Source organism: Charadrius vociferus, unplaced genomic scaffold (genome assembly GCF_000708025.1).
Source record: "Charadrius vociferus isolate BGI_N301 unplaced genomic scaffold, ASM70802v2 scaffold116, whole genome shotgun sequence".
Classification (NCBI taxonomy): Eukaryota; Metazoa; Chordata; class Aves; order Charadriiformes; family Charadriidae; genus Charadrius; species Charadrius vociferus.
Genome location: NW_009648954.1, coordinates 426,255 through 437,601, shown reverse-complemented (window position 1 = coordinate 437,601; position 11,347 = coordinate 426,255). Strand labels below are relative to the sequence as shown.

At 42.5% G+C, this 11,347-nt stretch overlaps 1 protein-coding gene across 1 annotated transcript in view; it reads right to left on the bottom strand.

Moving 5' to 3' along the window:
• Positions 1-11,347, bottom strand: part of VWF (von Willebrand factor) — a 145,950-nt gene that overhangs the window by 110,386 nt on the left and 24,217 nt on the right. Inside the window, exons 8-11 of the mRNA XM_009887451.1 lie at positions 10,840-10,962; positions 7,589-7,700; positions 5,408-5,454; positions 926-1,062 (exon numbers count right to left, since the gene is read on the bottom strand). Coding sequence (XP_009885753.1) covers positions 926-1,062; positions 5,408-5,454; positions 7,589-7,700; positions 10,840-10,962 — 419 coding nt within the window. The remainder of the gene's footprint in view (positions 1-925; positions 1,063-5,407; positions 5,455-7,588; positions 7,701-10,839; positions 10,963-11,347) is intronic.

Below are 11,347 nucleotides of genomic sequence, written 5' to 3'. Positions count from 1 at the left end.
AGAGCGGTTGAGGGAACTGGGACTGTTTAGTTTGAGGAGGAGAAGGCTGAGGGGAGACCTCATCACTCTCTACAACTATTTGAAAGGACACTGTAGAGAGGTTGGTGCTGGTCTCTTCTCACAGGTAATTAATGACAGAACGAGAGGGAACAGCTTCAAGCTCCAACAGGGTAGACTTACACTGAACATTAGGAAAGAATTTTTCACAGAAAGAGTGGTCGGGCATTGGAATAGGCTGCCCAGGGAGGTGGTTGAGTCACCATCCCTGGATGTGTTTAAGAGCCGTTTAGATGTGGTGTTGGGGGATATGGTGTAGGGGCAAACTTTGTAGAGTAGGGTAGATGGTTGGACTCGATGATCCCAAGGGTCTCTTCCAACCTGGACAATTCTATGATTCCATGATCTCTGGTCGCTGACCTCCAGCTGCATCTCTCACATCCATTAGGGGAGTCGGCAAAGAAAGTCAAGAGCTGCTGACCAGCTAGTGAGCAGCAGCAATCACCAGCAAATACGACTTAATGGAAAGCAACCCAAGGTACTACTCTGCCAGTGCACCCTACTCAGTGTCTGAGGAAATGTCTTTTCCCGGGGCATCAGTGAGGCACCTGCCTTCAGGGTTCTTTGCAAGGGGCGCACCCTTGTCTGCGTTTGTTTGCTCAGCTGGCAAATAGACAGCCAAGGCTCGTTCTCCAAATCTCATTACGAATCTTAGTCTCCAGGTAGGCTCCTGGGAACGGCAGCGAGGAGAAGCAAAACACTTATTAACTAAGGAGAAAGACTGGATCTGTTATTCGAACTAATTGTTTCATAGGAAAATTACTTTTGTTGGCCTGTGCATCTGCAATTCATATCATACTCCCACAGCCCTTCCCACTCTCAAGCGCGTGCGCAGAGGTACACAGGCACCAGCCCAGGCTCCTGTTACCTGCATGGTCTCGATGATCACAGAAAAGGAATTTTCCACGCAGTCCTTGGCAAATAAGTACTGACAAATCCCGCTGAAGGTGAAATACTTGTTGTCGAAGCTTTTGAAATGGGACTGGCCAGTGACAGAGCATTCTCCTGAAAAACGCAGAGAGCCGTTAATCACTTCAGTGCCAGCTGAGAGCAAAATACTGTCCCTCCCCCCCAAGCCACTGAGGGGGAAAAGCAGCCCAGTGGGGCAGGTTACATAAGGCCCAGGTTCCCACAGACCAGAAAACACCAGTGAGATGCTTATCTCCCTGTTTTTTCCTGTAAGTCATTACCAGTAGTAACAGTAGCACCGACAAAAGCTGGGGAATATAGCATAAATCACACTCTAGAGCTGAAATTTATGCCTACAGAAATGTCTATATTATGTTTCAAATGGAGGGTCATGAGGATGTCAGCGAATGGCTCAGCTCTCTGCACTGGAGCGGATTTGATTCTTCTGTAGAGTATACCTCAGTGGCCCTGGAAACTCAGCACAGTCACTCAAGCTCTCAGGTACTAGGTATCACTTAGCCTGCAAAGTGACGGGTGCTGGTGGCACTAACCAGTTGTAAACAGCAATCCACACTCTCTTTTATGTAGGAACTATGTTTCCCTCTGTATACAATGGGGAAGCTGAGGCACAGAGAGTGGAAATACTAATGCCTAAGACTGGCAGAGCTAGGAGGTGCGCTCAGGATTACCCGGCATTTGTCTCACGCTCTGTACGCTGGGCAACATTGCCTCTTTACCCCTATGCAGGAGTTTGCAATATCTTGACATAACACGCTTTAAACCCACTTTTACTTAGCCCAGTGGGGCACATCTGCACCCATGGAGCTGGCTGCACAATGCAGGCGTTTTTACAGTGTTGAAAATCAAAGTTTGCAACAAGACTTGTTGGACTCTTACTGCTGCTCTGCTCTTCTTCTGCAGAGGTGCCTCAGTCTGTGTTTCACGGTTGTGCCTTGGCAGATTGTGAGCCCTCTCTTTGTCTCTCTACGGGTGTTTTTTAGAGCATTGCAGTATGGTTTTATGAAGGCAACAGTGTCTGAAAGCCTTCTTGACAATGGCCTCCTTGAACACAGCCCCCCAAAAAAGTGTTTATTCCTTTGTTGGACTGCGTTGAATACCAATAAGTTGTTCTAACATTAAAGTAAAAATACCTTATCAGAATGAAGAGCTGGAAGACAATCACAGCTGGGGTTATTCCAAGGGCAGGATTTATGGTGGAGTTTACTCTCAACGATTACCTTAATTAACTAGTACAAAATTAACAATAAAGCCATAGTTACAAGAATTATATCTAAAGTTCTTACAGAATAATGCAAAAGTCTGGCTTGTCCACCCTTCTACTATGAAAAGAGGCTATTTAAATACATCAACATCTTAACGTGTTTTGATAAGCTGTGGCTTTTCATTTCCAGGAAGGCAGTATTCAGATGACACAACCGGGATTTAGTACCCTGTTATGCTAGGGCCTCTGCAAACACATAGGAAGGTTCCATCCAACTCCACCGAGCTTGCAAAGAAACTCTGTCATATGAGAAGAGTATTACACTTAGAGACGGTTCCATGCAAAACAAGGTGGGCAGAGACCTCCTTGTCCAGAACAAAATTCAGGTGCTAGGCCTGCATCAGCAATCCACTGACTAAGGATGGATAAAGTTTAAATGTTACAAGCTGGCAGGTAAACCCCATGAGTTATTCTCTCTCCACTGCCTTTGAGTCCCACAGAAGTTCTGTTTAATGAGCATAAAATGGAAATTTCCCTCTTCAACATATTATCAGTGTTAACCATCTTAAACTAGCCTGTGCTTGTTTAATATCTGTGTGCTAGGACATCACAGATCCTGAGGATTCCCACCCCTGCATAGCCTCAAGCAAAGTCCAGCATTCAATGGGTGTTCGTCAATCCCTGGAGAGTAAGATGGCTTGGTATTTGGGAATTCTACTTTCTGTTCAATTAAGCTTGGACAAAGGTAAAACAAGTGTTATTCTACTCAACTTCAGAGTCAATTAACTGGCTATCAGATGTGGAGAACAGATTTAAAGAAAACCAGGGATAACCCACGATATTACACACAGTTTGATTTCCAGGGTGTTCTCTGAAACTAGGAACAAACAGCAGCATGGTTTGCAGCATGGAGAGCTAGGGACTGCTACCCCAGACATGTCCCAGTCCTTTGGCATTGCTCCTGGAAGGGAAATTTCTGTCCTGCAGCAAAGTCTCTTCTTATGGGTCCCTCTATCTACTCCATTTGGTGTAATGCATCCCATGAGATTTCCTGAAACCTACTCCCTTCATAATTAATTTAATTATGATATCAGCTTGAGAGCTTCTTGCTAGTGCTAGCCAGCTATTGCTAGTTGGCTGACACAGCACTGCTTTCTGAAGTATTACCTCCAGCTGGGTACCCAGCTTTATCACCAAACTTATAGCTAGGCAATTCATTCCCACAATATAAAAGAAACCTTTCCTGACAAACAGATTGGTAAAAAAAAAAAAAAAACTACCTTGAGCTCAAGTGAGTCTAAGTACATAAACTTCCTGTGACACATGATTTTAGAACTATTTGTTGCAAAAACAACCAACCAACAATAAAAACATGTCCATAATATTGCTTCAAATAGAGACAAAACAGGATAGGTGACAATATAAACTTGGCTAATCAAGTACTGCTACTTTGGGAAGCTTTGCTGCCCTCCCATACTGTCTTAGTACAGTTTGCAGATGTTAGCAAGCACATGTGCAACAGCTGCACTTATACAACCTTCAGTCTTGTACAAACCTAGCTGAAAAGTGACTTGTATATATTGACCAAAGGCATAAAAATAAGCTGGTTTTCTTTTTTACTTCTGCTTATTCTGCAGAGCTTCCCGACTCAGAAAAAGACAGTAATGCTTTATTCCCTCTTGCACAAAGCTGTATATCAATGTCTGTTTGCAAGCCTCAATACCAGGCTTATCTGCATTTCTATGGTCACTATGAAAAAAACATGGCCAGAGTCAACAATAAAAATTTAGGCCACATAGTACTCACAGTAGCCCAGAAAGCAAGGACATTAAGAGCTACAACCTAGGTCAACACTCAAGTTAGAAAAAGACCTATTTCTCATTTGTAAACACGTTGCTGCCTATTAACTAAAAAACATAACAAATCAGCTGGGGCTGTGTCCTTGATTCTGCATTTTGCAGACAGTGATATTCCCCGCACTTGGATAGATCTTACTGAACACCTCAAGCATGGGGCTTCTCATAGTCCTGCTTGGCACAGCTGACTAAAAATGTCATTCCCACTTTGAACATTTGCACATGCACACATCCTTTCATCCTTTTTTTTTTTTTTTTTGCTCACATTTTGCGGCAAGTGCTCTTTCAGTCTAAAGTGGGAGGAAATGGAGCATTGATGAGTCAGGCAAGCTTACTGTTAATAGAAAGACAGACTTGGATAGCCATTTTAAGACAGTTGTAATTCCCCTAATTTGTGAGGGTTGCACAGTCTCATCTAAATAAAAAACCAAAACACAAAAAAACAACAACAACAAAAAAAAACCCTGCTCTCTCTTTTCCTGTCTTGCCATAACCCCAGTCTCCTTCTCATCCCTTCCACTGTCAGTTCCCAAACAAGATTAAGACCCATGCCGTGTCCCTGCAGACTCCTACGCACAAAGCAAGGAGAGTTAAACGCTGTTTCAGGTAAAGCAGGCTTTTCCAAGGCTGAACATCACACAGGAGCTCAGACAGGGGATGGGTCACGGAACTAGCAGGAGAAAATAAGGAAGGTGGTGTTTTGCTGACCAACATACAGCATGAAAAGTCACATGTCCCATGTAGGCAAAAAACTGGGACAGCAGTCACCAGTACTGGTGAGTTTGGGAGGTAGAAAGGGTAGGAGGAAGAGCAAGAACACCAGCAGACTTGCCTCTGCAGCCTGCCACCACCCAGAGAAGGCAGGGTGGCTACCTTCTGCCCAGGGCTGTAGCTCCTTCACCTGTAACATGACCTATAGGGCCAAAGCCATGGGGTATCCAGAGTGACCCAATCTACTCCCAGTACTTCATATTGTCCCAACAACAAAAGTACGCTAATTCAGACAATCAAAGAGGGAATGGTACCCAGTGAAAGAAACCCAACAGTGTTCCTCTACCTGAAAGCCAATCCTCTGAACATACAGACCCTTATATCTTGGTAAACTAAGTAATCAAAAGAGGAACCATTCTTCTCACTAAACAGTATTTTTCATTGCTACATGTAAACCATACACAACAACGTCTGGCTTGTCTCACAAGAAGAACTTAGAAGTATGAACCCATGTGGGCTGCACTGGAGTAAGCAAGAAAGAACAAAGACAGATTCACCTTTTGTGCAGAAAAAAATAATATGTGGGATGTAAGTGGGAGGGACATAGGAAAGGCTTACTTGTCAAAACCTGAAAAGAGTAGAGCCAACATACCTGGGCATTCCCCATTGCTGCAGATCCAGGTGCCACGTCGACAAATGCTAGGAAACATATCACGACAAGTTAGGCAACAGTACATTAATCCAAATCTCCTGTTGCAAATTATTCCCAAGTAATTGAAACATGGGCCCATGTTTCAGGGAAATTAGACCAGTCCCCAGCATCCTTTCCATCTCCCATAATCTCGTTTCTTAACACATCCATCCCTTCTTACCATCATTCGACAGTAACTGCTGGTGATAAGAGCTGGAATGGTTGCAGAACTCAAAAACTTCTTGTTTTCCCTGCCAAAGCTCTGTGATTAATAGAGTTTTCAACTACATTCCACTGATGAGGAATAAGTTTTAAATGCAGTTTGCAAGGTATGTCTATTAATATGACAGAATCATAAGAAAAAAAAGTTTGAAGGGACCTCTAGAAAAATCATATACTACAACCCCCAACTCAAAGAAGGGAACTTCAAAGCTATATCAGGTGGCTTAGGACTTTGTCCATTTCAGTTTAAAAATCTCCAAGATGAGGTCCCATGGCCTCTCTGGGCAGCTGTCCCAGTGCTGCACCATCCCAGGGGGAAGAATTTTTTCTTGTGTCGAAATGGAATTTCCCCTGCTGCAACTTGCATTCATTGCCTCTTTCTTTTTCAGTGCTTGCCTCTGAGAAGAGTCTGGTCCTCTCTTATTTACAACCTGCCTTTAGGCAGTGAAAGTACTCCCATTAGCCTTTACAAATATCTATTTCCCTTTGCTTATTCTCACATCATAAGCTCCCCTGCTGTGATCATCTCCACTGTCCTCCACAAAACTCTCTCCAGTCTGTAATCCTCTCTCTTGCAGTGAGAGCCCAGCACTGGTCACACTACTCCAGTCATGCCCTCATGAGTTCATCACAGGAGGGCAATAATCCCTTTCCTTCACCAGCCAGCTACATTTCTGCTAAAGCAGACCTTCAACAGTCTGATGGCATGCTCCTGACTTAAGCTCCTCTTGCTTAGTTTCCCTTTCTGTGCAAGTTGCAAGGAGGTAGATTGTCTCCGCTTTAATGTCTTTGGGTGGTGGATTTACTGCCATCACCCACAGGCAGTAATAATAACCGGTAACATGCACAGATAGTGATTGAGATGGCTGTCATCGTTGGGTCTGTGGGATACCATGTCAGTCAACCCTAGAATCTCCAAAATCAAGTAAGTTTCAAGTGGTGCTAGATTCTTCTTATTCCTTTAGTTATCTCAGCCCTTGAAAACCATTTGTGGGGAGTCAGTTTATTGAGGATGGTAAATGCAGAGCCAGTAGAATGACTTTCTCCACAGTATTATCAAATCTGAATAACAGGAAGTATTTTCTAACAATACAGTCTATCAGGTGGCACTGATCAGTAAGAGCAATAAAGGCAAACAATGTGGCCAAGCTCAAAGCTGCAGACAGCTCCAGAGACAAAGACAAAATGCTAACGTCATGGTTGATTCATATTCTGTGACACATGGTGCAGGTAATGAAAAACTTCTGGTTAACAGGGATGACGCGTAGACCGTCTTTCTTCTGCATATGGTGGTCTTAACTGAGTCCTTCTTCTGTGCTCTAATTGGAAACATCTGGGCACAGGGTTGTCTGAACTCCTTCCACAAATATGTTCATACTTATACATAACCAGATCAAGAATACATTACTCGTTCCCCTTCCTTTCTTTAGACAACTAGCCTTCCCCTTCAGGCCGGCATTCATGAGTGAAAGAAAAATCATGAGCTATGCAGCTGGGAGGATTCATTAGCTTTGCGAGAAGTTCCAAGGACGTGCCTGAGCTAACTCCTCTTGGAAAGAAATGGGGTTTAGAGGTTAAATAAAAGTAGGAAGTCAAAACAAAGACACCACCGCTGACACTAACCAGACATGGGAACCAGCCAGTCTGTCTTATCCACAGGAAACAGGTAGTTCTCTACTATTTGAAGGAGCATGACCCTCACATTGTTCTATCAGATCAAATCTCCCTTTAAAAGCAGAGCTGATTTTGTCTTTGTGAACAGCTCACTTCTTCGAAGGGGCTGGCATTTCCAAGAAGAGAGCAGGTCCTTTGCCAATGAAAGGAAATTTTTTAAAAGTAGAGAGAGAGATTTCTAGAAAGATCATCTAAAACAGTCATTAAATGGTGGGCAGTACTTATCTAGAGCAACACTGAATTTACCATGAGTTGCAGTCCTGGGAGATGGTGAAACCAGGAGGATAATGTTTTCCAGAGTGGATGCAGGAACAGTCGGAGCTTTCAATACAATGATCGCCATCAAGGAGTTTTCCCTCTAGATAGATCAGGTAGCAGCAGATACACATGCCACACACACACAGAGGGACACAAATATAAATATGATTAGATTTTCTAGTTCTTCATATACTTTGGCAAGACTTCGCATGCATTATTATCCATAGGTAGTCACACACAGCAATAAAAAAGAATGAGGCTTGCCAAAAAGACTCATGGGGGCTGGTGTCTACTTTCCTTCAAGTGCTACCTCTCCCTCAGATGTGCCTGAACAGAGCATTTCTGGTGTTCCAAGAGCTCTTTGCTTAGCCAGTCCCTGAATCCAAAACACGCGTATTGGAACATACAGGAGCCAAACACAGGGAGCACAACCAAGCTTGATCAGAGCTGGTCTAGAAAACTGACTGAAAGATACATGTACTTTACTGACTGCAGTAAAGGGTGTCTGGACAGGTTTTGTATTTGTCATAAGAGGACAGAAGAGGAGACAAAGTAAGGCATGAAAGAACAAAGTTGTACAACATGAAAGTCTAGCAGGCAGGGTTTGAGAGAAAGGAAACATCATATGGAGCTGTGGTTTCTTTTTTCAACTTCTGCATAAGCAAAAAGTCAACGCAATAACTCCCCCACTTGTATCCAGCTGCTGACGTTTCCATATTACACAACTATAATTACCTATTCTATATATAGAGTATTTTATCTTACAAAGATAAACAGAGGTACAGATGAGTTACAAGACTTGCCCAAGATTGCACTATAAGCTAGTAGCAGAAGAAAGGACAAGTTTATTTCTCTTACATCCCCATATTGATAGATAGCTGATATTTCTCTGTTTTTAAAAGAGCTGCTGTAGGAAATAAAAAATCTGATTGCTGAAAACCCTTCTCCCTCCTCTTTGAAGGACTCCTTCCAATCGACTGCAAAGATTTTGGCCCTGTTCCCTGGCAGCAGCAGTCATCATTGACAGTGAGACACAGGTAAATCCCTCTTCTCCGATTCTTGCCATGGAGCTATCTGGATAGATCTTTGCTGTTGAGAAAACCCCTCCAGTCAGAGACACTCAAAACAAGATCTGAGCATTTAAGAGTGGTGTGGGTCTCCAGAGAGCACAAGAAAATAGAAAAGCCACCTTTTTTTTTTTTTTTTTCCTGGTAACAGTAATTCCATTTACAGCAATTAAAGTAACTGTGTGGTGCATTTAAGTAAAGGGGGTGGGGGAATAAAAATCAAACCCAAAAAACCCACATTCCTTGAACAGATCCTTTAAATTCTTGGAGCACTGGAGAGGAGCTAAGAGAATGTATAGTCCTTATCCTAAATCCCAAGTTCCTCTTTGCATCTGCAAGATCCTCCTGGCTCTCTATGAAACTCAAACCAAAGTTCTTCCCTGTTCACTGTGCACCAAAGAACAGTAAAAGCTTTTAACTGCTTATTCTTATTTCTTTTCATAAAATGAGTTGGAAGGGGACCTTTAAAGGTCATCTAGTCGAACGCCCCTGCAATGAGCAGAGAAATCTTCAACTAGATCAGGTTGCTCAGAGCCCCACCCATCCTGACCTTGAACGTTTCCCAGGATGGAGCACCTACCACCTCTCTGGGCAACTTGTTCCAGTGTTTCACCTTCATCGTAAGAAATTTCTTTCCTATATCTAGTCTATATCTACTTTATTTTAATTTAAAGCCATTTAGCCTTGTCCTATTGCTACAGGCCCTACCAAAAAAATTGTCCTAATCTTTCTTATAAGCCCCCTTTAAGTACTGCAAGGGCACAATAAGGTCTCCTTGGAGCCTTCTCTTCTCCAGGCTGAACAATCCCAACTCTCTCAGTCTGTCCTCATAGGAGATGTGCTCCAGCCCTCTGATCATTTTTGTGGCCCTCCTCTGGACCCACTCCAATAGGTACGTGTCTTTCCTGTACAGTTTCATGCACTTCCTTCTCGCCAACTACTTGTTCCTTATGCAGTACCCTTTCTGTTGAGCTACTGTTTCTCTGCTTTTCAGTTCCTGTCCCCTTAGACCTTTCCTGTGCTGAACTGACCAGTGCAGCTACCAAAGGAAAAATATAGCCAGAGTCCTTTTGCAGCCAGTGGATTCATCTCCTTCAGCTTTTCCCAACACTTCCAGGACTGCACAAATATAATAGCTAGGTCCTTCACAACAAAATAAGCTCCTCTGCCTAGTTACCCTGTCACTCTCCATGTGCACCTTCTCAGGTCCTGCCAGAGAGTGACAGTTTTGAACCTCCAGTAAGAGACTGGCAGCTAAATGGGAAACTACTAAGCTCTGAATGACTGGGAATGTTTTAGAATGCAATTAATGACTGCTCAAACAAGGTTGACATTGTCATCACTGCCCTGTTTTGGAAACCAAATTATGTTCTCAGTAAACCTCCATCATGCTCAATATCTTGTACAGGGGACAATAAATACCTCTGTGCATCCACACAAAGTCCAAATTTGAAGGGTGAAATGCAGAGATAGTCTTATTAAAAACAAACAACCAAATAAACACACACACACCCAAAAAAACCCCACCACAACAACAACAACAAAAAAAAACCAGCTAGAAATGGGCGCATATGCAACTTTGCAGCCAGAAATTAAACTCTCCTCCTGCAGTTGTCTTAAGTACAATAGACAGAGGAAAAAGACTGTGAAAAAAAACCCAAAGTGGTGGTTGGGTGGCCCCCTTTAAGCCAATAAAATCTCCTTTACGAATAATTCAGTAATAAGTGAAATCATTCATCTGAAATCATGAAGACCTTTGGAATTATAGTGTGAGCTCTACATGTACTGTTTTTCTGTAAGAAACTCCTTCAGAATATTCTCTGTTCTTTCTTCCTCTAACTGGATGCTTCTAACCAAAAGCAATTCAGAAGAAATCTAGATACGTCAATGGTAAGTGGTCTCTCACCAAGAAAGAAAAGCAATCCTATAGTATTAGATGGTGATGATTTTCACAGAAACATTTACTTTTTAATTGGGTCTGAAAAATAGCCCTTTCATGGAGTGAGCATACAGGCAGTATAGAAACTGGTTTATTCTAAGGCATGGTCCCAGAAAACAGAAGCGTTTCTCATTTGGGAAAATTTAAGGGAAGACACAGCTTTCCTTCTTCTAATAAAATAGGTAGCAACACTGCCAAATGTTTCTCTGTAAATAACCCAGTAAATAAATTACCAGGGCAGCTGCAGCCATCAACACATTGTCCATGACACACTTCATTGATATTCAGGCTCTGGCAGGTTTTGGCACAAGGGGATACACATTCCTTATACTCCATGCCAACTGGACATCTTGGCCCTGAAACAATTAAAAGAAATTAGAAATGCAAATTCCTCAATAACTCTCAAATAAATAAATAAATCCGTTAATTATCAAAGGCTCAGCCACAGAGCCACCAAAAAGGTCATATCCTCTTCAATCAATTATTTCTTTTTCAGAAGCAGAACATTTAAGAAACACTTGATTTTCAGTTTGCTGCAATATCATCATGTGTCAGGTTCTGTAGTAAACATCTAGAGGTTAAAGCCAATTTATTTTCTAATATATCAGGCCTTAATAACTAAACCCAAGCACATTAAGAACAATCAGACATGGGGGGAAGTTTTGCAATAATGTCTAAGTAATTTGGATAGACAAACATGTTCTGCACCTTTAAGCTATACAGTTACTCCCCTCATTTGTG